The sequence below is a fragment of the Gouania willdenowi genome, chromosome 3 (assembly GCF_900634775.1).
Source record: "Gouania willdenowi chromosome 3, fGouWil2.1, whole genome shotgun sequence".
Lineage (NCBI taxonomy): Eukaryota > Metazoa > Chordata > Actinopteri > Blenniiformes > Gobiesocidae > Gouania > Gouania willdenowi.
The window spans coordinates 21,043,244-21,069,330 of NC_041046.1; the positions used below are offsets into that span (position 1 = coordinate 21,043,244).

At 37.2% G+C, this 26,087-nt stretch overlaps 3 protein-coding genes across 6 annotated transcripts; 2 read left to right on the forward strand and 1 right to left on the reverse strand.

Annotated features, from left to right (window-relative positions):
* The first annotated feature begins 1,172 nt into the window (after positions 1-1,172).
* terfa (telomeric repeat binding factor a) lies at positions 1,173-11,082 on the forward strand. Of its 4 annotated transcripts, none has more exons than XM_028474528.1 (13): positions 1,173-1,424; positions 3,303-3,398; positions 5,038-5,165; positions 5,329-5,412; positions 5,511-5,651; positions 5,998-6,113; positions 6,255-6,806; positions 6,913-7,017; positions 9,469-9,573; positions 9,656-9,799; positions 9,944-10,026; positions 10,102-10,145; positions 10,729-11,082. In XM_028474528.1, the coding sequence occupies exons 1-13, from the start codon at positions 1,274-1,276 to the stop codon at positions 10,885-10,887; spliced, it is 1,908 nt and encodes a 635-aa protein (XP_028330329.1). In that variant the 5' UTR covers positions 1,173-1,273; the 3' UTR covers positions 10,888-11,082. The 4 variants fall into 4 exon arrangements, with proteins under 4 accessions (XP_028330329.1, XP_028330345.1, XP_028330337.1 ...); XM_028474536.1 differs by having other exon boundaries at positions 1,175-1,424; positions 6,258-6,806; XM_028474544.1 differs by lacking the exon at positions 6,913-7,017 and having other exon boundaries at positions 1,174-1,424.
* Positions 11,074-15,195, reverse strand: nip7 (NIP7 nucleolar pre-rRNA processing protein). The gene is made up of 5 exons (XM_028474561.1): positions 15,035-15,195; positions 14,858-14,944; positions 12,429-12,567; positions 11,487-11,627; positions 11,074-11,379 (listed from the first exon to the last, which is right to left on the reverse strand). The coding sequence occupies exons 1-5, from the start codon at positions 15,088-15,090 to the stop codon at positions 11,260-11,262; spliced, it is 543 nt and encodes a 180-aa protein (XP_028330362.1). The 5' UTR covers positions 15,091-15,195; the 3' UTR covers positions 11,074-11,259.
* Positions 15,182-26,085, forward strand: LOC114480441 (CDC42 small effector protein 2-like). Its single transcript, XM_028474574.1, has 5 exons — positions 15,182-15,273; positions 20,466-20,718; positions 20,963-21,064; positions 21,157-21,235; positions 23,673-26,085. Exons 2-4 carry the CDS (start codon positions 20,665-20,667, stop codon positions 21,229-21,231), a joined length of 231 nt encoding a protein of 76 aa, XP_028330375.1. The 5' UTR covers positions 15,182-15,273; positions 20,466-20,664; the 3' UTR covers positions 21,232-21,235; positions 23,673-26,085.
* The last annotated feature ends 2 nt before the right edge of the window (positions 26,086-26,087 follow it).

Here is a 26,087-nt window from a genome sequence, read left to right on the forward strand (position 1 = left end):
AATAGATTGTGTTGAGGGTGGATGGCCTGCATCATGTGTGCTTTGGATTTATTTATTTTTATAACTGATTACACACATTAAAGGCTTATCTGTATCAGGAAACATCTATCTATTATACCAATTATGTTCAATACCAATAAGGTGTGGACAAATGGTATTATCTTATTAATATGTATGACTGTATATCAAAGTTTCCTTTTTTATTTTGTCTTCTTAGTCATGGTTTGTTGGTTAACATGATATTAGGGAACTTAGACACAATAAGGCTGAGGCATTACAGATGAACCCATGGAGATAGAGGAGGGAACAAGCTGAGCAATGAATCATTGGACGCCATGCAGTCAAAGGCCCAAACATAACAGCAAAGTGACTCAAACATTGACCAACTGAATAAAAAAATTAGAATAATTAATTAGATAAAAACAACTTTATCCCAATTTGTACGCTGTCTAAATCTACTCCTGCCTCACCATGAGTGTCATGAAATAGTTTATATGTTCATATCCAAAACATGAGGTTCCCAACCTTTTTCGGGTCGTGACCCCATTTTTACATCACAAATTTCTGGCGACCTCAGAGACATTTTTTTAAATCATGTTTGTTATACAGGATTAGTGCACAGAGATGCACCAGCTCAGATTTATACAGTTTTTTTTTTTTTTTTGAGCTACAATTGAGAAAGTATATAATAATTCTGTTTGATAAAGAATAACAATCAAATAATAATTTATTAATATTTTAAAAATATACAATTTTAATTAGTATATTCTATATCCCATTTTAATTCCAGACGACCCCAAGGTTGAAAAACACTGTCTTAGTAAAGAAAATTACACCTCATATATTAAAATTCTTAATTTATTTATTTTTACATTATTTCTTATTTTTCTACTTTGATACATGAAATGATATTAAATATTTTTGGCGTTATATTAATAAAATCCACTAGATGTTATCTCGTCCAGTCCAGCAGAGGGCGGTGTCTGCTATAGCAGAAAGTTGTTACTATATTTCCTCAGTACAGCCTGTCAGGTAGACATTAGACAACCTTCTTGGTTATTCTTTATTTTTGCTGTGTTATAGATTCAATTTACACAAACCTCAATTTAATGTACTTGTCCCTGGTTGAATGTTCTTAAGTTAATGACTTACAACGCCCCGTAACGTGAGGTGGTGTCGCCTGTCAGGACAGACTGTGGGATTACAGCTCCAATAGCACAGCTCAGCCTAGGTAGAAGCAGAGGTCCTCCGCTTCAACCTAGTGTTTGTCATCATGGCGGCAAACACGGTTGTAAACATCGACGACTTGGAGGTAGAAGCACTGGTGAACCGCTGGTTGTCAGAGTACTTTGCTAGTTTAGCGGTGAAGCGTTTTAAGGAGAACAAATACGATGAGTTTGACGCCATTAGGTCACAACTTGACTGTAAGTAACTGATTTCCTGATTGTCTTCTGCTAAGCTAAAGTCGGCTAACTGTTAACTGCTAGATTCACTTTTGCGTTAGGATAAAAATGAATGAACCTGAAACACTGTCAGTCAAATAAATATACTTGATTTGTCTTGCGTTGCCAAGCAACCAATCTTCTTTGCAGTTAGTGATCAAGTTAAAAAAGTTTCAGCTTGAAAACAGAGGAGTGTTTATAATTAGCAATGAGCACATTAAAATGCGGTGAATTGCAGGCTAATGATAACAGCTTTTACGCTTTGTTAATGAGAAATTTCACTTATTTGCTAATTACAAAGTAATTATGTTGTTTTTTTATACAAATGTACAAGTCAGAAGTGCACATTAAACAAAGATACAGAAAGGGAACAAGCGAGCAATTTACAAACAGAATTGAAAAAAAAAACAATAACAGGGGTAAATCACTTCTAAAATATTGTTGTATATTCTCACAGTTTTGATGCTTTTCTTTGTATGAATAAGGGACAAAGTCTTGATGTATTCACACAGAAAGCTTACAAAGAGAGAAGAATATTTGTTGGATTTACACTTGTGTATGTAGAATTTACCACATAAAATAAAGACCGTGGCTATTGTTAGGGAAACGTATGAATAGACAGTATGTCTATTCATACGGAGCGCCCCTCATTGGCCAGTTTAGGTGACGTAATAGGTGGACCACGTCTGTTTTACTTTAGCTCATATTTATTTTTAGCTACACCGCTAACCCTTTCATTTAGGCCCTATTCCTAACCATAACCCAGGAAATACCTTAAAATGTAAAAAAAAAAAAAAATAATTGTATATGTATTTTTAAATGTGTTAAAATTAAAAAAACATATATGACAAAAGTGGGATTCGAACCGACGTTAGCGGAAGGAATAATTCTTGAGTCGGGCATCTTAGACCACTCGGCCATTACGATTATGTAGAAACTGTATCTTTCCGTATCAATAGACACTTTGTAAAATAAACCGGTTTACAATGGAATCAACTTGGATTTTCTTAGGTTCAAAGTACATAATAATATGTTTACAATCAAATTGAATATTATTAATCATGTGCTTCAAGTAATTTTCCATTTGAGCCCAGAAACCAATTGAATGAATACAGTAATAAAATAAATGTGTAAGGGATTCTAGTTTGTTATTGAACAAACTGCATTAATGGTCTGTTTCTAAAAATTTGGAGAAGTGCAAGTTGGTTGGATAAATATTGTGTAGGATTTTAATAGGATTTTTTAAATCCTATTGTTATTACAACATTTGTAAGGCAATGTAGATAAACATAGCTAAATAAATAAATCCGCTGCTCGGAAGGGAGTGGGATGAAGATTAGAGGATTACTTTTGCCACACCTCTCTGATAATCTGTCAGAGTTTGATATTGTGTTTGTCTATGTTTTTCTGTATAGCAGAGTTGGGCAACTTTTATCACAGCTGGGTAATTCAAATGTGTGTTAAATAAGATCCATATGAAGTCCATATTATCGACATTAAAGTCAGCATTTAGAATAATGACCAATCAGCATTAATACAGGAAAGCACAAAGCATGTTTGTGCTTTTGTTGTTGCCTATTTTTCATGTAGTTTTCTGTGCATTTGTTTTGTTTTTGCAATTATTTTGTTTATCTTTTTTCCAAGTTTACATTTTTTGTTATTAGTAGACCAATAATCTGCACACCAAAAAGGGCTCCCTTTGAAATATTTATTGAAAGAAGTGACGTTTCAGGCTCTATATTGTTTTTCTTTTTTTTTTAAATGTTCTCTGCAAATCATGAAAATATTATATATTGTTTTCATTGTCTGAGAATGTTGTCTGTTGTTCAAATGTGAATCAGGTGTACTTTTGTGTCACAGATGTCTTAACACTTCCTGTGGACATCACCTGCATCCTACCTTCAATGATTCAAGTTGTGCATTTCCTCTCTCGGATAAAGGGGGGTGAAAACCATGGTGAGATACAACATATGACACACCTTCACAAGCTTTACTCTGCTGTAAATGGACAGGTTGTTTCTCTGCATGTGAAGTATGAGAGTGCATTTTTTCTTAGTCCTTTGCATAGAAGTGTATTAAAGGTCTCATATTATGAAAAACATGTTTTTTTTGGTCTCTACATTTATAAACTGGTATTCCTTGAGCCTGCCAACTCCCAGAATGAGGAAAACAAGCGATTCCTGCGATTTCCTACAGGCTGTTCAGATTCAGCTCCAGTCGTGACGTAACCAAAGGTGTAATTTACATAGGCCAACATCCTCTGAGCAGTGATAGACTCCACCCCCAACCTGATGAAAACATTTGCGAAAGTCCGCCATTGTTTTTTTTTTGCTTGCAAAGGAGTGATGGCTACTGGTAAAACTAAATACAGAACTTTCCTGCTACCGGTGCTGCGCCTTCACAGTGAACGTAGACTGTACTGTATGCACTATTTGTTCATGCGGAGGTGTACTCTGCTCTTGTGGTTTCCAGCGCATCTTGTGGTTCGGTGCATTGGCTCAGTGATATGTGTTCAGGCACTTCTGTGTAGCCTGCCGTTCTAGTTAAAAGGAATATGTATTATAGTTTATTGTAGGGCTGGGCAAAAAAATCGATTTATCGAATTTGTAGATAAAAACTATTCTTATTTTGCAAATTTCAGTTTAAAAAAAAAAAAGAATTTACAATTTTTTTTTTATTTAAATATTTGATTTTATTTTTTCCACCACAGTTTTTTTTTCGTTCCATCCTTGTGCGTTACCATAGCGCGATGTGAGCCAGCCCCCTTTTTGTTTACCCTTTGAGTAGACTGTGTGCCACAGGCATTTTTTTACCACCACAGTTTTTTCGGACTTTGTTGCGTTCCATCCTTGTGTGTTACCGTAGCGTGATGTGAGCCAGCCCCCTCTTTGTTTACATGTGTTTACCCTTTGAGTAGGCTATATGTGTGCCACAGGCATGTTTAATTTTTTATTCACACTATGCTGAGATGCTAAGGGAAGAGTTTATTATTATTTTTAATTGTAATGTTATAAAATATGAAGTTATCTGATTTCTTAATCAGATAATTTTAAGCTACTGTGAAGTTGCTGTTGCACTTTTGCTTAAACCTGAGTTAAAGCTTGAAATTGTTGAATGACAGATGTTTTTTAGGCAAAATCACCCCGCCTTACTTTACTGTCATATATGTAAAGCTACATACACAAAATGTGTTCTCTGCATTTAACCCCTCCCTGGGGAGCAGTGGGCAGCCATGGTGTAGCTGGAGCAGACACATTTTTAGTACCTGTTATATTGCCTCGTATCGCTGATCTGACGTGTTTGTGACACAATGCGACGCAGCCGTTGGACTAAAACTCTGGAAAACCGGCGAGTTCGGGAAAATTAACCTCAAATACTATGTTGTTGTGGTTGTTAGAACAAATGGAGATGGGTGAAAGATAGCATGATATGGGACCTTTAATATTAAAAAGATCCTGTTGAAATGCTAGCTGCTGGTTGTTAGGGATAATTACAATGGGCTCCTATCACATTTTAGAAATCTCAAGATATTAAAAGTTAAACTTCAGCTGTGTTGGTTCGTTCCTCTTACCCCATGTTTTGTTTGTTTTTACAGATCTGGCTTTTGAGTCAGCAGATATTACTCCTTTGGAGTCTGCTTTAATGGTTTTGGAAGAAATAAGCCACAATTGTCATATTCCCGTTCAGGATTTAAAGGATGTGTCCACTTCAATTAAAGAGATGGTAGATTGTTTTTATACATACATATTTTTACAGCATTCTTACAAAGTTACAATCCTAAACTGAGCATTCTCACTGTAAACTATGATTTTGTGTTTTTATGTTTGTGTATAAGTAGCTAAATCATGACTGGAATTGTTTGTTTGAATTGTTTTTTTTTTTTTAGATTATTCGACTTTTCATAAAGAACGACAGGTTTGACAAAGCTCAGGAGATGCTCAACAAACATTTCCCAACATCAGTTGGCAAGGTGAGTTCATTCCATGAAACATCACATCCAGATGTTCAGAACGTTTTATTTATAGATATTAAAACTGAATCCTACATGCTTTTTAATGGCCACCATAGGAATCTGTATTCAGGAGTCTCATCAGGCAAAAGAGCAAAGCCCACGAAACCATCGAGCAACTGAACTTTCAACGGTTCGCAGAGGAGATGGTGGATTTTTGCCAAAAAAACTTACCATCCAGGGATCCATTTTTGCACAAGGTATGAAATAAGTGATGATTGTGGCTTTGTAATAATATTCAGACACCATAGGTTAAAATGGCACCACACAAGCAGCAGCCAGTCATGTCCTGTAAATATGTATATATCTATATTCTTATCGGATAAGAAAATATATCTATATTCTTTATACATATTATATTATTTTCTTATATGTATTTGGGTGTCTTTTGGGTATTCTGTGTGTTGCCTTCTGTTGTTCTTTTGTACTTTATCTGAGCTGTAATAACAGTACATTTCCCCACTGCGGGATCAACAAAGTTACTCTACTAAATTATATTCATGATTTTTAAAACTGGAATAAACAGCTGTGCACTTTATGTGACAGGCTGCAATGCAACTTCTTCAGGAGAGAAAGATCAGAGGACAAGCAACTGAATGCAGTGACAGAAATGATCCAGTACTGTCCTGCAGTCAGGTTCCTTCAGTTCAGGTGGCGACACGGTAGGCTCAGTCTTTCACATCACCACATCCTCTGTCATCATTGGTTTGTTTAAAATGGTTGTTATTGTGAATTTGCTGAAAATTTAAAGGTGTTTCCAAACCCTACTCAGCATTTTTTCCCCTCATCATTCTTTGCTGTAGCAGGTTTTCAGTTATCCAGAAGACCAGACTTGAGTTGGCCTACACAGCACTGGCTGCAGACATGGATAATAGAAAAACATTTACTCAGCTAGAGGAAGAAGTGGATCTAGAGCGGGAAGAAACAGAAGAACCTGGCTTGCAGCCCTCACCTGGACCTGAAAGACACATCAGTGTGTGCAATGAGCTGGAGTGCCGACTGCAGAGAGATGCTGGCAGCCCGATGGAAGCTTCTCCCGCAGACCAGCCACAGCAAACACACGCTCTCCCTGAAACGCAGGCAGGTTCACTCTCAAAGACCCCGCCTGTGCTGAGAAGCAGGAGGCCTTACAGTGTGGCTCGGCTGGTGATGGAACCAGACAGCCAGCCAAGCTCCCAGTGCACCATAGCCTCCGAAACACTGGTAGAGCTCTTTGGTTCTGAGATCAGCACTGAAGACCAACCTCAGCCACAAGCTACTGTTGATGAAACGCCTCTGGAGTGTTCAGAAGATGAAATAGAGGTCACCGTTCCCACACGCAAACGTCCCAGATCTACCAGGAAACCCCACACACGGTACTGGGAAAAATGGATGTTTTTCAAGTTTCAGTGTCCCATTGAACTTGGATCGTAGTAGCCCAGTATCATTGAGTATTGAAAGGCTTTTATTGATTTCAAACAGGGCTTCAGCTCACCAAGGTGTTTTGTCAACAGCCTCTGAGGAGGAATCTCCTGACTCCATGACCAACAGGGAACCTTTCAACCAGTCCACCAGTTCAATAAGGGGGTTAGTCTTTATGTAAAAGATGCAACAGGTTATGTTTTTGAAAGTAAATCCAAAAATTAGTTATAGAGTAACTAAACCCCTGCTTTCTCCTGACCTGCCACTAGGAGGGAAATTCAAATAATGCCTTGATTATGGGCGGGGCTCCTGGAGCAGTTAAGACAGTCTATACTAAAAAATCTCCAATCAACAAACCATGCTATGTTAACTAGCTACTCAATATACCTCTCTATTCACTCTTCTCTTAATCCAACTTACTCACCGGACTAAAAACGCCACTCACTTTGTTCTTGTTTTTCTTGTTCTTCTTGTTCTTCTTGTTCTTGTGTTCTAAAATCTGACACCAGATTCTGAAAGATTAAAGTCACTAGTTTCATCAGAAAAAATAATTTTGTTTCCAGCTTGTTTCGTTCTTCATTATCAGCAGTTGAATAGAGGCAGGTTTCACACAAATTGCCAGTTTGTGACAAAAAGCTGAGAAAAATGTCTTTTTCTGAAAAAACCTATTAGTGACTTTGAAGCATTATTTTTTTTTTTTTTTTTTTGCTTTAGTGACACCTCAACATTAGTTTCCTACTATCAAACTGCAATTACAACACAAACTGGGCTTTTGATGGCAAAATTATCATTATTTTGCTATCGAGGTCAGAGTTGAATGGATTTCTTACTGTATTTTGGTCATCTTCTAAGTCTCTCCCCCGCCATTCTCCACACACGCAACTTCCTCCTCATCCTGGACATGCCGAGTCTCATCACTTGCCCGTTTTTTGATCGTTTTCCTTCACCATCATGACACACTCAATTGTCCACTTAGTTCCACACATGCTCTGGTTGAGTGTGCGCTGCTGTGAGCTTTAGCATTAACTCTGGTAGCACCATTTTTTGTCTTGCAAACTCCTTTCCTCTCCCTCTGAGCTCTGCCCAACTCAGGTGATCTCTCATCCAAAGGTACGTTGCTGCCACCTACATGGCACCAGTTGGTCACTACATCATAATACAAGTTAGATATTCACAGGAGAGCTTCGTCACACTGTCTCCTAGCAACCCCAGCCGAAACACACAATAAACATCTTTGGCAGTCAAAACCAAAAAAACGTCTTTAGATGTTTTTAGCAAGCAATGAGTTAAAATCGCTGCTACTCTGTTATTTGTGAACGGATCGGGCTGAAATTTGGTAGGTATAATCTATAAAGGTGTACGCATCTATTCTCAGAGCCCGATTTTTTATTTGGGGCCCCAAAAGAAGAAAAAAAATGAAAGTCAATTTCTCATTTATTTTCGAGTCAAATATTACGACAGTTGGTGGTACCGAATCATTGGCACATACCAATATATAAATGGGGACCATTGCCTCGTGCGTGTCACGGGGGCACCAAATGACTACTCTATGAATGAATATGGTGAGACGCTTGGAGCCCATTTCCTGTAATTTCCAAATTTAGGGGAACATAGTCGTGTGATATGTCGTTTTAAAGGTAATTCAACGTAGATTATGATTGTGCCTCGCACAATTTGATTAGGGGACCGTGGGCCCACCCCCATTTCTTCTGCTATTTCCATGAAAATTGTTTTCTCATTTGTTTGAGTCAAATATTGTGACAGTTGGAGGTACTGAATCACTGACACATACCAATATATGAATGAGGCCCATTACTTCGTATGTGCCACGGGGGCGCCAGGGGGCCCCAACTTTAAATGACTACTCCTTCGTTAATGCTCGTTGAATAGGGTTGTAATTTGACATGGATATTCTATGAGCGGATGTCAAGAGCCTCTCGGAGGGGGGGTAACCTCTTTTTCCGGTATTTTTTTTTTTTTTAATTTATCAGAACATACGTAGTCGTGTGATATACTGTATTGTGTCAAAGGCAATTCAACGTAGATAACAATTTTACATCGCACAATTTGATTTGTTTTACTTAGTGGAACCAAGCCATTTGACTGAATTCTTGGGAAAGTGGTACGTGCTGTAGTTCATCAGAACTTGTTATCAAAGGCTAACAGTGCTTGTTTGTGATGCAAGATGGTTCCAAAACGTCACATGATCTTGTTCTCAGTTAATAGCAAAAATCTATTGTAATAGCCAGGTTTCAATAGAGGGTTGTCACTCTGACATTTTACAGCTAAATATGCTAAATTTAAATACTTTGACTAAAATGTTGAGAATTGAACCAAGATCACTCAATACCCAAATACATTTGTATACACCAGAAAAGTGGTTTTTGGGGTTTAGTTACTCTTTAAGTAACTTTGATTTTCTATTTCCAAAAGTGGTAAAAACAACCTAATCAAACGTCTGGTTTGAAAAACCCATTAAATCCTAACTGCAAAGCCAATAATGCAATGTAGATACATTGTTTATATGTGGAAACCAAATGATTAATATATAGTGAGTGATAAGCAGTAAAGCTTCGGAGCACATTTGTAAGTTTGACGTGTAATCTCCTCATGTAGAAACTCCAGGCAGACAGACTCATCGGTGGACGAGGAGGAAGACCCTCAGGAGATGGTCAGAACTCCAGAACAACCTAAAGAACCGACTGAAAATCCTCAAAACCAGTAAATCAATTCATATACGTTGTTGAAACTTTGAGCGTATTAATGTGATTTACATTTAATTTATTATTTTTTATTTCCACAGGAATCCCAGCACTACAGATGAAATGCATATCAGCGACTCCTCACTGGATAGTTCACCCAATGAAGACCAACCGTCAGTCCCTCAAAAGAGCTCCACACCTCACAAAGCCTCAGATCGAGGCAAAGGACCTAGCTGCTCTAAGTGGTTTGTAAACATGACGCCTGATTCAGCAAAGAATAACTCAATATGAAGCTTTTGTAGCACTTCAAAATAATTTGAGTTTTTTTTTTTAAACTTTCAATGTGTTATGTCTGATAAACAAAATGGAACTCATGCAATCTTCCATAGGAAAGTGTTGTACAACAGTGCAAAGGAGAGTAAGGAGACATGGAGTGATGAAGAATCTTATTTCACAAGCAAAAAGAGCAAAAGTAAGACGTCAAAGTTTTTGATCCTCATCAATTTTTCCCACACGTTGTAAAGCAGTTTGTTTTTTTTTCTTTCAGAATTAGACGAGACCACAAGTTCAGTCTCAGGCCATAAGAGGAGGGTAAGAATAGCAAAACTGAAACTCAACATAATTGTAATATTTTAATAGTTTTTGTTTCATGGGAGGTTTGGTGTAGGGCTGCACGATTGATTATCATGTTATGGAAAAAAAAAATCTGTTTATATTACACTACTTTTAAACAGTACGTGTACAGTTTACAGTGTAAAATGAAGCTTTAAATAAGAATTATTCTAAAAAAAAAAAAAAATTTAAAAGTTATCCCAAGAATGTATCAAAGGCCAATGAAATACATTAAAATGTAAATATTGAAGACAATCATATCTGTTTAATCGTCACAACCAAAATCATTTCCCGATTACAATTTGATCAATTGTGCAGCCCTAGTTTGGTGGCAAAATGAATGATTCTTTTGAAATTTGAAGTCTTTAAGTGAAAAGTGTTTTTTCTGTCACTGGTGCAATGAAAAGAAAAAGCAGTTGGAGCATTTAGTGATAGCATGGTCTGTTTAAAAAACTATTTTCCATCCATGGTTAATGTAGATCTGAAGCATGAGTTTAAACTCTGTTGCCACTAATAAGTTCCTGTACAAAAAGTTACATGTTAGGTGCCTGTTGTTTTGCAGATGTGGACTGAGAGTGAGACCCAGATGTTAAAAAAAGGTGTACAAAAATTTGGTGAAGGTAACTGGAGCAAGATCAATTCACATTACTCATTCAATGACCGCACCAATGTTAACCTGAAGGACAGATGGAGAACAATGCAAAAGCTGAAACTTGTGTAAACTAGATATAGACCAATCATTCATTTCATTACAGTTTTGACTTATGTTTTTGGTGATGTGGTAGAAGTGAGCCTCTGGTTGTTGCATTAATCATGTTTACAACTAGTTCAATAAATGCTAATGGTTCACAAATGTGTTGACTTCAATGTATCTTCATGACTCACATTAAAGGCAAAGCTGTCACAATTGAATTAATACAAAGTTAAGAATTTATTTGATGGATGAGACAAAGTTACTTAAACAATTGAAATGAGATTGAAGAGTTCCAAGCAAACAGTCCCACATTTGAACTTTTATGAGATGTTTGTTTACTGGTTTTAAATGGTGCAGGAGAATATTCAGAGTCCACTTTTCTTAAATTTTTCTACATCTTTATGTTAACGTGTCTTCACTCCTGATGAACTCTCCTATATCAGCTTGGTGGAAGACGACAATAGACATGGGATCCACTCTCCGACATTCCTGGGTCGTCTTGGCTGCCACTCCAAAACCCTAAGAAACAAGTAAAGGACCAAAGTGAATTTAGAAAAACTGCTCATCATAGAAGGAGCAACACAACCATGATACATGCTCATGTAGAATTCGCTTCTTAGGCTCACCAGGGGCACATCAGCCATGGAGTAAACAACCACTCCCTGGTACTGATTGGTGTTCTCAGTGATTCTTCCAAGGCCAGATTTTAGCACATGGTTCCCGTACAGGTAGGACTGCTCTGCTCCAGGCTTCACCCACACTTTGAACTGCACACAAACAGCATTAGGTTACGCTTATATTCAAGACAGCACCAAAGTCAATAGTGACATGAATTTACCAGTTGAGTGAGGGCAGACACAAACAGATGGATCAAAAAAGCCTCACTTAATTTGTTCAATTTATTTTAATCAGCTGCACCAACTTTAATTGATACCTTACAATCCTGATGTAATGAACTGACTGTTTAGAACACACCTTGAAACCTCTCATCTTTGACTGGAGGACCTTGATAATGCCGTGTAGCTTGTTGCCAAGCTTCGTTTGCAGTGATATGACTTTTTTAATAAAATACACTACATTAATTGATATAGCTGAATATATTTGTACGTTATCCTAGACTGCAGGTGCACAAAAAAAAAACATACTAATGGTAAAATATAGTAACAATACTGATTTGACTGCTTTATCTTGCTCATTCACTTTTCACTTTGATAATAAAAATTATTGTGAACAAATAAGCTTTTATTGTTTAGAGCCATATTAGTCATTGTGAGGGCTTTTACTTACCATTGTTTAAGTACTAGGCTATACATTTTGAAAGGTCCAAGTGTCTGGGATACCAAAGTTTGTCTATTCCTGGAAACGATAACCTTCACTCAATGTGGACTAAGAGGTGTGAACAAGACAAGTAGAAGATAGACATGTATAAACAGAGTGCAGCATGTATAAGTCCTTTCTTAGGTGCTCAGCCCTTACAGCTATCTTTATCCTACTACATCATCTTCTATGTTTGGATAACAATGTAGGCAGAGATGCACAGGACAGTAAACACGTGTACATGTTCTTACTTTAGCATAGGGCGCCAGAAAGTCCAAAGCTGTGATGTGCAAACGGAACTTGTTGGTCTTTGTAAACTTCCCAAAACACGTTCCCACTGAGATGAGCTTGTCTCGTGAAATATTGGTCGCCAGTTTAAGAATCTTCTCACTAAAGGGGAGAGAAAGAACAGTGAGAATGAACGCATCAAAGGACAGCCTGCAATAAAATAACCACTACTGGTAGTTAGGGGTGTCCCGATCCGACATTGATATCAGATATAGGTCCGATATCTGCCAGAAAATGAATATCAGATTTTATCGGACTGCATCTAAAATCTCCGATATAAGTGCTCCAGTAAGTTTTTGTTCCCGCCCTCAGTTGTTCCCATCATATACTGATAGTAAAAAAGAACTGAAGTGAACTTGAATTGTTGACTATTTTTCTCTGAGTAACATCACTTGATCAAGCCTTTTCTAACATTCCACACTACAAAATAAAGAATAAAAGTATGTATGATTCGTGCTGATATTGTATCGGATCGATATTGGTATCAGCCAATACTCAAGGCTGCAGTATCGTATCGAAAGTGAAAAAGTTGTATCGGGACATCCCTACAGGTAGTAGTGGGCAACTCTAACCTACCCCTCTCATCCTGCTAGTCTGGAGATTTGAACCAACAACTCCTTAACAACAGACCTGAAACCATCCAGGCTCTCCTGCACCAGTGTGCGATTGTCAACTGAGCATATAAATATTCAATACTAGAGCTGGGAGATATCTCGAGTTTTCTATTTTGGACATATAGAAAATTACAAAGCCTATATAAATATACTGTATATTATAGCTTGTTTTGTATCAAAATACTCATTTTAGGCGTCGTCGTTTTTGCTACTACTCAGAACAGCATGAAAAGCACAGATGGATTCCTGAGTGCATCCTAACCCAGACCTTGCCCTAAACAAGCCACTCTACAGAACTCACTCACACATGCTGTCCCTTAAAGGTAAAAAAGACGAGTGGCACATATTGTGCAGCTGTTTGTGTTTGTAAATGTGCCTGTGTAGCATTTTGCATCAACAAATTTAACCCAGAATTGTATTTCTGATCAGACTTTATTTGAAGTAAAATTAGCTAGATTTATATCGTATATTACCATTAGCAGAGAAAATATAGAGATGAGTTTTGGTCTATATCGCCCAGGCCTATTCAATACTACCCCATACGTATTACTTTACGGTCATACATGTTTTAACTCAAATGCATGCACCACAATTACAATTTCATTTCATTTCACAAACCACATTAGGGCTGGGCAATATATCTAGATTCAAGATATATCATGTTTTCTGTTTTAGCAATATAGAAAACGACAATATCGCTTATATTGTGATTTTTTTTTCCTTTTTTTTATATACAATTACACAATACAAAACATCATCATACTAGAATTTAATATTATTCTTAGCATACAGTCAAATAGTGTCCATAACAAATTTTCCATATTTCTGAGACATATTTTACAAAGTGTCTCTAGTTCCGGACCCGGAATTCAGACAAATCTGATTATTGTTCTGGTACTTCCTGTGCGCATGGGCAGTTCCATCACTGTCGGACCTTCTACCTAAGCGTAATGTGCCTGTGTTAACAACGTGTTAGTATAGCTGAGTGGTCCAGGATGCTAGACATAAGAATGTTTCCTTCCGCTGATGTGAGTTTGAATCCCACTTATGACATTTTTTTTTTCTTTTCATTTTAACATATTTAACATGCAAATTCCACCTTTAAGAATACATATACAAAAAAATAAGAAATAAATTTAGAGTATTTCCTCGGATAGGAATAGAGTTAGGATTAGGGCTAAAATAAGACTGACGAAATGAGAGCTAGAAGGATACGGGTCCGGCAGTGACGGAACTACCAGCATTTGGCGGACGCATGCGCACAGGAAGTGCCGGAACTATAGCCAAGATTGTCTGAGGTCTGGACCAATAGCAACAGCCTATATTTGATTGTCTATTTTGTAATAAAATAGTTGTTTTAGGAGTAGCTGCTTTCGTTACTTCTCAGAACACTATGAAAAGCACACTTAAATGGATTTTTAAATGCGTCCTAACCCAGACCTTCCCCTAAACCACCCACACTACAGAACTCACTCACACGTGCTGTCCCTGAGAGGAAAAAAAAGCCAAACGTGGCACATATTGTGTAGTTGTTTGTTTGTTAGTAAATGTGCCTGTATGGCATTTTGTATCAGCAAATTTTACCCAGAATTGTCTTTCTGGTAAAACTCTATTGAGGTAAAAAAAAAAAAAAATCGAGGTGTATCGTTTATCGCCATTTTGAGAAGACAAATCAATATATGAGTTTTTGTCCATATCGCCCAGCTCTAATCCACATCATAACAAATGCATACTAACTAATTAGAGGTTAACCTAAGCACTGTGTGTAGGTTGATCACCTCATATAGTAGACCCGGTCATTGTGTAGTCTGAAGCAGTACGATCCATCAGGTCTGTCCACCAACAGTTTTATATTTTCACCAATGCTGTTGAAAAAGGAAACCCAGTTTACACACAACACGTACACGGAGTATTGGTAAAATGCACACGTGCGAGCTCAGTTATCATTCACTTACTATTTTGACAGCTTTTCAAACATGGTTTTAGTCTCTTCTTCTGTTAGTGGCCTCATGTTGAGACTCAACGTAGTCACTTCGTGCCGGACGACGTTTTTTCTACGTCTCAAAAAACGTGGTCAAACCCGGAAGTTGTCACTCGTTAAAGTGGAAGTGGACTGACGTCATTGTGACCGCAGTTCCTGGTTTTTTCGTTCAGTCCAACGGGCGATTTTCTCTGTCAAACCGGACACAGTCTGGTAAGTTCATCCTCAAAATCCTCACTCGGGCTCAAACAATATTAGTTTATTAATTGACGGCTGTTATTAATAATACAAAGTGTGCTCGTGTTTGCGCTTGCTAGAAATGTAGGTTTCACTTTTCGTTACCTGTGTAAGCTAGCTGTCATTACGAGAAAAAATTGCTAGTGAGCATTAGCACAGGAGCTAAATATATTAGCAGCTGCTAATGCTAACTAGGTTTGGCTGCAGGGGACGACCTCGTTTCATTGAAGCTATTCAGCTGCAGTGAATTGAAAGGTGGAGGGAGTTGAGCTGCTTTTAACCAGGATAGCGTTTATTGTTCAGTCCAGCAAAGATTCACGGTGTGTCTGCCGCAGCGGAGCCAAGTTACATAACGCAAATTTGTTTGTAAATGCCGTTTACGCCCTAATTTAGAACCAGAGGCGCTATTCATTCATTGTCATTAAGATGGGTCTAAAACACGCTCAACGTAAACCTGCTGAAAATGACAGTTTTCCTGGAGCAGTTTCTGCCTTTGACACCTACTCATTATGGCCTCCTGTCACACAAGACCCCAACCCTGGAGTAGGGTTCGTGCTTCTTTCTTGTTTGCATTGTACAAGATCTTAACATTTTTATTTTTTTATTTTTTTTATTTTGGTATATAACCCCCCGAGATTTCTATTTTTATTTTAAGACTGAGTATACATGTTTAATCATTAAACATTGAAATATGTGCTGTTAGCTAATGTGTCAGTTTGATGGTACTTTCCCACGCAGAGCTCAGTACAGTATCTAACATATGGCTAATGAACCAAAATCTGATTTAAAAGTAAGTGTCTACATATTTGGTGGCACATCTTGTTAGTTTCTAACAAACTGTTTTTTTCTTAACTTCTGCTGGATTTTATTTTGAAGGGGGGAGGGAATTAATTTTGAAATCAACATGGCTAGAAATGGCAACATTTCTTCTCGTGCTTAGACTTTACATGTTTGTGATACATTATTTAGTGAAAATAAGCTATTTTAAAAAGTCTCCCTTCCTATCTAACCAAGAAAAACTGAGATTAATAAGGTAGTTGACCCAGGGCCAAGCCCAGCCGTCCATTGCACATGGATCTAGGGCTTCTCGATTATGGAAAATAATAATAATCACCATTATTTCAGTCATAATTGAAATCACGATTATTCAGTTATTTGTCAAACAAAACGTTGTTTCTTTTTTGTACAAAACAATGTAAAATATATTCTTTAAACATATATAAAATCCTTCAAACACTAAAATCAAGCATTTTTGCAGTGTTTCTCCTGCAGTGTTTCAAAACCACTAGCAACAACTTTCCTTGTGCAAGGTAGGCTAGCTTTAGCTTCAGTTTTGAGAGGGGTGGGCAGAGGAGCTAGCATGCACGTGCACTAAGCAACTCAAAGTTCATATTAATAATCTGTGTTTGCCAAACTTTGTTCTTTGTAGATATCCAAAATCATAGAAGTTTGTTTTATTTAGCAAATAAAACATGTAAAATTAAAAAATAAATTAATAAATAATAATAATAATAATAAGCGTTTATTCTTCTCTCGATTATGTTATTTTTGTAATCATTGAGTGTAATAATCGGATTTTGATTAACAGCCTTACTTGGTGTGTTCGGCTAGCCCCCTCATACCTCTCCTAATGTTGGATTATTGACAAATTTGTTAAAACGGTTCTTGATGCCTCAGATTTAGTGTTTTTCACATTCAATACATATCTGTTTTAATCCTACAGACTATACAATAATGGAAGAAGAAAAAAAATCAATGACTACATGCTAATGCTACCAACCATCTGAAGTTTTTTGGGTGCTGTCTCATCATCGTCATATATATATAATTTTCCTAAATTAATGACTATTTATGTAAAATAGTTAAGTGCAGCAAAGAAAACTGTACAGGGTTCCAATCAACTTCCAAAGGTTAGTGTTATGTAGGGCATATAATCTAATCTTGAGATTTTGTTTAAAAAACAAAACGTAAATTAATTACAGTATATCACTGGTCAAAAATGGTTATAACGTGTACATGTTACTGTTTTTTTTTTTTTTTTTTTTTTTTTTTTTTTTTTTTTTTTTTTTTTTTTTGAAAGCTCACCAAGAACATTGTGTTTTACCATCAAAAGCTACCAAAGTATATCAGTAGTTTTGTTGGGGTTATTGGCGTGTTCGCCTCAACTCTATTGTGTCTGCAGCAGCTAAGACTTAAATTAATGCATTAGTGTTTTCCTGACATTTTGGCTTATGACTAAATATTTATACAATTGATTTAATAATGGATTCTTTTGTCCAAATTAATTATTTTGTGAAAGATATCATAAAATAACTAGGAAAGGTGTATTGATCATTAGAAATCAAATTAACTAATTATTAATTTAGGGCTATATTCTTCCATGTGCGTAACTTCAAAAGCTGTACAGCAGCGCTGTTTTTGGCTGTGTGCTATTCTCACCCTGTACTTAAGTCAGTCGCTGCACGCCTTCATCCCAGTTACGCACTGTGGGTGGAGCAGCCCTGAAATGTGGGTCTTCCCATTCAAATCTGGCTTCACGTGCATTCTACGGTGTGCGTAAGTCCTTTCCCTCTTACGCGCTTCTAACCCTGGAATAAGTGCAGCGCCCCAATAAGGTGAAATATTATATTGCACTAGAAATATGGACTGGGTTACATTTGAAGCCACACGGACTCATGCGTCGCATCAACTGTGATCACTCAGCTGCTGCTGCGCGATGAATTAAAACTCTGACAGATGCAGACTTTTGTCCACGTTGGTCACAGTGATTCAACTTTTCATACTATGTCCAACGTAAAGTCACAGTTTGATTCACTACAGAGTCAAACAAGCTGTCATATGCAGATGAGGATTGACCAGAAACTGTTCCCAAACATATTTTAATGATGCTCAGCTCATGTCGCTTTAAACTATTTATATTTAAAACTATGTATTATGGAAGCCAATAGTTCTGTTTCACTGCAAACATCCCTCTGTATTAAAGCAGGATGCTCTGTGGCCGGGTTATTTCCTCATATCTCCAACGCATCTAACTCATTACTCTTTACAGCGATGATGATGATCATGATGATGATCATGATGATGATCAAGGAAAGAGATTTGGACTGTGACTCAGTCACACTGCAATAATCTGATCAAATCAACCTGTTATATTGTTTATCAAGGAAGGCGTTTCAAATTAAAAGTGAACGTTTATCATTTTCAAGGATTTCAATGACATTTATAAGCGTTGGGAAAACTCCATGTTCCGTGATTTCTAGACAGCCCCCAAAAAATGACATCACTGCCTCCTTTCCTTCAGCCCGCCTTCATTCACACAGATGCGCTTTTGGTCTACCTTACGTGTGGTGGGCGTGTCAGCATCCTACACACAGGAGAATACGCATAGGAGAGAAGCGCGTAACTGCAGGCGCACAAAAAAAAACGCTTAAGTCCAGATGGGAGAATAGACCCTTTAATATTGTAATATTGGCTGGTGAGTGACGGATGGTAACCGAGAGCTGACAAGAATTTTTTTAAACTATACATAACCAACATATTTCTGATTGTATAACTATAAAAACGGATGCATTTTAGGCCAATTTAAAAAACTCTTTATAAGAAATGAAAAAATGATACATTACAATCAATAAACTGTAAAAATAATACTTACCCGGTCTTTTATATTTGTGTTCTTTGTTTTTATTTATACAAATGATTCAGCAGAATAAATATCACTGAAAGTATTGATCAAATTAAACAAAACAAATTGGTACTAAGAAGTGGAACATTTTGTACTAGGTTGTACATCCGCCGATTCCCCCATCCACACAAAAACATAACCGTATGAAATTAAATCAAATACAGGTGCCTTGTGACACACGCCCCCTCCAGTGTCCACCAACCCCCATCTATGGACGGAAATGTCCGGTGTAAAAAAGAAGTAATATAAACTTAGAGTACATGGATAACCTGCTCTGAGCTTTGGGGCTCAGTACACATATAGTGGTTTGGTAAAAGTGAGCCCAAAAGTCCAGGTTCACTGCATCAGAGGCTCTAGATCAGCATGTAGTGCGACTAGAAAACTGAGTCACGTGAGAAAGCTAAAGTTCATAATTATTCATGACTGTATTATTATGTCATGTGAATAAATATTAAACCTTTGAAGTTGCGCTAATGCATGTATTTGAGGGATTTCAGTAAAACATGGCCCCTGAAATAGTTTGTTGAATTGCTAAATTTACTTCTACTTCTTTAGGTTTATATCCCTCTTTCTTATGCACTAAATGCAAACAGACAGGGTATTGGTTGTTTTTGTTAAATCTGTGGTAATGTGGTAAATAAGCCAACCAGAAGTAGTGTAAGTAGGAACTTTGGAAATGCCAATGTCAGTTCAGACTTCCTCATTAATATAGGTGGTATAAATCATTGTTAATGACTAAATGTAATACAGAATTACTCAACTTTCATCATGTAGTTGTCTGAAACCTAAAATAATTCTGATTGCAAAATTTAGATTGAAACTGCATTACATTTTTATTTACATTGTTAAATTTGACAATAGTACAGTTAAGTACTCATTTATTACCAAATTTAAAGAAAATTGGTGGGCCGATATTTGCCTGAACAATAATATAAAGGGTGGCAGTCCTTGGAACAAAAAAAAATCTCAATAATATTAACTTGAGGAAGATGGTGCTTAACATGACTCGTACTTGTTGAAAGAAATTGTGCAAACAGCCTGCGGAATACTGAAATATGGTGTGATCACATGCCTCTGAGTGCACAGGGAGATATTCAAAAACGCCATTGTTTACCCCAGGAAACAACAGCAAGAATGTCAATGTGCCACTGGACATGTTGACTTTAAATTGTGTCAGCATTCGCTCTTCTATTTATTCTCTTTATTTTTTTAACTTGTTTTACAACACTTTTATTGTTATGGTTTGTATTCATTACAGTTAGTAAGTTTTTACAATCTTGAAGGTAAAGCATCAGTAAATTTACTTTGAAAGTGAGTAACGGAGAGGGATATAAGACCCCAATAAAGGATCAGGTACACATACTTGTCCATGTCAGTACTCATGTGGTTAGTATCATAGATGTTTGATGAAAACAATAAAAGTAAATGAATTGAGTTCATACTGAGTTTTAATGTTCTGTTTTGTACTTGATAATTGTGTTTACAGGTGTGTGCTGCCTGCGCTGTGTTAGCAGAAGCTTTTTTGGCGACAGTTTTTCACCAGTGAAGCCAGCAGCAGCCTGTGTCTGTGCCTGTCAACAGTTTCCTGTGTTTCTTTGAGGCTTTGCTAGCGCAGGAAGACTAACACGGAGCAAGAAGTCTGAGCAGAGAGAGGAAACTGCTGTGGCTTCTCCGGCAGCCTCAGAATGACTGAGTTCTGGGTTTGTTTCAGCTGCTGCATTGCAGAGCAGCCACAGCCTGTAAGTATTAAGTAGGATTATTATCACCTTAGATTTATGCTGACTTTTGCTATAAAACATCTGGTTTTTTAAAGTTTTCAGACATTTTATGATTTAAGTAAACTGAGGCTAACCACAATTCAAGTGGAAATGGCTACCAGTGTTATTTAATCCTCATCACAAGGACATTGTTAAATGAAAGTGTTCATGATCCACACTGACTCATAACTTAATGGGTTAATAGACGCTTTGTTAACAATTTCAGAAACGACGACGACGTATTGACCGCTCCATGATCGGCGAGCCAACAAACTTTGTTCACACCACACACGTCGGCTCAGGAGACATGGGCATGGGTTTAGCATCGGTGTGTTTCCCCTTCTCAGAATTTAAAACCCAAAGAACCAACAGCTGTTTTTCACTTGATTAACATGTGCTGCTGTTTTTGTTTTGTTTTAGGTGGATCTTGTTCAAGCTCAGATGAAATCCAAAGGAGGCTATTCACACGGAGGGTCAGAAGGTTCTCAGTTGTGACGAGGTAAGATACGCTTTGTCATCTTTGTTACCACATACAATTAGTCAGAGATTTTACTCCTACTAAAGAGCACAAGCCACATTGAGACATTCTTTTAAAGAAGTTTAGGTGAAGATTTTACTTGGTTGTCTTTGTGGCTTATTGTTTTTGCTAAACAATATCATCAACACATTTGATTGGAAAACATGTTTTCTCTGAAGGAAAAATAGAATCAAAATGAGTAGTTTATGAATATGAACACATAACAAACATCTGTTGCTTAAGTTGCACATGATGACTCCACCCACGTTGGAATCAAACTTATCATGTTGACATCACCAGGCTAGTCTTATGTGGCTCAGAGCAAAGTACAGAGCACACATTGTTGTCTGTGCTCCTGTTTTTCAATGGAGTCGTTGCTTCCTGTATATATGGAGGAGTCTTCATCTTCTATTCTCAGCTGGCTTTGTTGTCTAAAAGACATTACCTCACTGTTTATAAATACAATTTAGCTTTCAAGTAGGGCTGCTCAATTAATCGAATTTTGATTGAGTTTGGTTATTACACCCAACAATTACAAAAATAACAATCGAGAAAAAACGATTATTAAAAGAAAATAATTTTTTTACGTTTTATTCACTAAATAAAACAAACCATCTACTAATAATAAAGCTATTACATATACATGCTATTAATACTTACTTTGAGTTGTTTAATCTACGCACATGCAAGCTCCTCCCCTCCGCCCCACCCCTCTCAAAGCTAAAGCTAGCCTGCAGGCCAACATGAGGAAAGTTGTTGCTTAGTGGTCTTTAAACATGGCAGGAGAAACGCAGCAAAAACGCTTGTTAAACAAGTGGCAAGTCAAATTCTCTGATATGGGAACATTGTGGGTTTGATGATGACGACCTAGAGCAAAGACGCATCACGTGCAAGAAGTGTTTTGTTTTGTGCAAAAGTGAACAGACTTGATTTTAGTGTTTGAAGGATTTTATTTATGTTTAAAGAATGAATTTTATGGGGGTTTTTTGTACAAAAAAATAAGTAACTTTTTGGTTGACGAATAATGATTTCAATTATGACTAAAATAATCGTGATTAATATTTTTTCTATAATCGAGCAGCCCTACTTTCAAGTGAATGGCTAACTTAAACGGACTTATTTATGAACCAGAACAAAGATTTACATTGAATTGAACAAACAAAATGAAAATAGTTAAGTCATTCCTCTGTACAAAAGTGGGAACAAACTCCACTTCACAAACTCTAGACCTGTTTCTTTACTCCCACAGTTTTCCAAAATACTCAAAAAAACTCTTCAACAATAGTTTAGACAAATTCATAGACAAACACAAATTACTCACTAATAGTTAATACGGGTTCAGGTCAAACATGTTAACAACACATGCATTAATAGAAAGAATTGAGGAAATCACACCATCAATGGATCACAAAAATATGCAGTGGGGGATTTTCATTGATCTTAAAAAAGCTTTTGATACAATTGATCATAATATACTTATTCATAAATTGGAATGGTATGGCACCATGGGAGTGGTTTTAAAGTGGGTACAAAACTATATAACTAACAGGCAGCAGTTTGTGAAGCTGGGATGGTCCTGTTCATGTCTGGACATTGTTTGTGGAGTCCCCCAGGGGTCAGTGTCGAGATTAGATCAGTGACATCACTGACTGTCACTATTGGCACCGCCCCTCCTATAAAATATGGGAGGAGGGACTAGGTTTCCTCCTCTCACAGCCCTCAGTGAGCATTGATTGACAGCTATTTGCAGAACTGTGCAGCGCTGTAGGGGCGGGGCTGCTGTGACTGGGCATGTTTTAACTACTCTAGGAGGAACGCCCATAATCAATTCTTTTTTTTTTTTAATTACTCTCTCGTGGCAGGTCAGCAAAAACCTGGAAGTACCCCTGACTGCAGTCCGCAGTTCGGGGCGGAGCTTAACGCTGCTCAACGTTGGCATGCTATTGGCTTTCAGTCCGCAGTTCCGGGCGGAGCTCAATACGGCATGCTATTGTGCTGTGTAATTCTTATACAGTTGAAAATAATCAACCTCAAAATAAATAAATCGTGCCATATAAATAATTGTATATGTTACATAATTCTATAGGCATACAAAACAGATATGGGTTAGGGTTTGAGTAAGTCTGAAGGCGATTGGTTTATTGATCGTTGAGCGCCGCCCCAAACTACAGGCTGCAGTTAGGGGCTTCTCAAAACCTGGGGGTGTACTTGCACTTTAAATCCCATGTGTCAAACTTAAGGCCCGGTGGACAAATCCGGTCCTTTAGAGCGTCAAATTCTAAATATATAAATTCAATGAATGTCTAAAATATTTGTCAGTATTTACAGTTTTCCCACGCTTTTATCACGACGTGAAAAAAAAACTATCTTTTCTAAAATCCTGCAATTTGTTAATCTCTTTCTCCTCCTCCTTCCACAGCTCTTCAGTTCTAAGGAAACTACTGTTTGTCAATATGAGGAAGAATTTTCACAAAAGCAGTCGTCTGTAACACAGGACCAAAAGATGAAACTACTGCTTCTCCATAATGTTGTATATTTTTTATTTTTCTTTATTTTTAAATGAGAGCACTGCTATCCGTTTGCTGCCATATTGCACTGTAAAGAGTATCGCATTTGGGAGGTTCAGAAAGCTCACATTCTCAGCCAAACGTATGCCTGTGTGTATGCATGAGGAAGATGTTGTCATAATAATTTGCTGTTGTAGCCTTTGGAATGCCTGTATTTATTATCTGATCGATAAACTGACCTCATGGTGGCTGGGCCACGCTGGAGATGTGGAACCTTTGGTTTCCTGCTTTATTTTCAGAGGTTCATCAGACGACAGGTCGAAGGTAGCAAAGCAAAAAATAAAAATAAAAATCAATATTTTCATTGTTTCATTCTGCAAAATGCTCTCCATCCTCTGAGCTTTCAGGGTTGAAGATTGCTGTTTTGTATTTAACTTGAAATGAGTAGAGGACACTGGACCACATATTGTATATTCACACGTGCTTAGGAATTTTGCATTAATTTCAACTGTTTTTATTAGTCATTTAAATAGTTTTAATAAACTACACGCGTTTTATCTGCCTTCTGTAGTAGCGTTTCTTATTTGCTTTAATAGTACTATTTAGAAGCTTATCGCTGCCAAGGGCTGAGCTAAGTGTTAATTAGAACATTGTATGTGCTTTTTGTGTTATTGAGGTTTGTGTACCGCCAACAGAAAGCCACGTGAAACCTAAATCATTTCTGCAAACACTGCCACAAACCTGTGGTTGGCAGATTTCCTCTTAATGTAGATCCCTCTTTCTTTGCTTTGTTGTTGAGCCTACAGTGTGATACCAGTAAATGTTTTTCTGTTTTTTTAAACTATTTGATGTTATCCTATGGAGTTACTTTTGCTGCATTTCATTACAAGTGTAGTTCCCAGGTGTATAGTTATACTCTATTCATACTTAATCAGGACTTTACCTTTTGAAAACTCTGACACATCTTAAATACAACACTGGTTATCAGAGCTAAAGCTACATTAAAATGTTATTAGGGCCGTGGTAATTATAATGTTTTGCATGTTAATTTGTTGAATGAGAATCATACATGGGAATTAGATTTTTTGCCCTTTTTTAACCACAGTCATGCCGTCTAATTGTGTGTGACAAACTGGTCATTTGGTTTTGCTAAAGTACAGTAAAAAATTTTCTTAGTCATGTTTTACTAATTCCTACGCCCAGTGAATGCAGCGTTAGTGCTCAGTAGTGAACTCTTAAGACTCTTTCCCTGAAAAATCCATCTTTGTCGCAGTTTTTGTGGTCGAGCTGATTGAATTTCACTGGCTGCTTTTATAAGATGCCAATGCTATGTATAAGACATTCGTATCAGCTTTGCACCCTCTACGAACATTATGTTATTCCCCGTTTGCCAATGTTTTGCTTTTTTTGTACAAAGGCTTTCTATTTTTCTTTAATCACGTAGTAAAGTTTTTCTCTCGGAAAAAGTGCAGCTTCGATTTTACCCATCAGCTGATTGTCAATCAGAGCCAAGATCTTTATTGATCAAAGCATTTTCATCTTTTTTTTGGTATTGTCACAGTGTTGTCCAAATGTTTTATGAACCAGGAAATTAGTCAAATATACGTATCAAATATGTTTTAGGTGGATAGCAAACCAGCAGGCCTGGATGTTTGAGAATGTGGTTGTCCTAAATGTAAAACCTATAAAGGATTTATTTCAACAAAGAGAATCTGTTGAATGTATTAGGTGGAGCATGTACATTGGTGTTAATGCGTGCTAATGTCAAACTGGTTATGGTACCAAGAGAATGACGTTGATCAGCTATAGAAAAACCCCATTGGATGTATAGTCACATTTGTAATATTAACAGCCTTAACACTATTTTTGCCCGTAGACAAGTTGATACTTCACAATGGTGTATTGTTGCTGTTGCTGTGCCGTATCTCTGTAGTTCCTCCTGTTGTAAAGTCAGACCCATTCATTATGTTCTCAGTCCTCTGTTTTCAACTCTTTGTTTAATGCTGCAATTGCTGGTTTTGCAGCAGTAATGTGACCAGCAGGCTGTGCTAGTAGACTTGGTTGAATGTGACTTAAACTGTTTCACCTTGAAATGTCTCTCAGAGGACTTATTTTGTGACAATGTTGTAAATATAAGCGATGGATCCATGCTTTGTATGTATTGAGATTTCTGGTTGCTTTTCTGTACAGCAGTACAGGGAAGGTACACGTTGGCACACTGTGTTTTTCCCCCTCCAACCTGCCTGATAAGTAGTTCCCACTTTGAAGGGAAACCCATCTGTCTTTTCTGCATTTTTTCAGAATAAAACGTATCTGTTCAACCATTA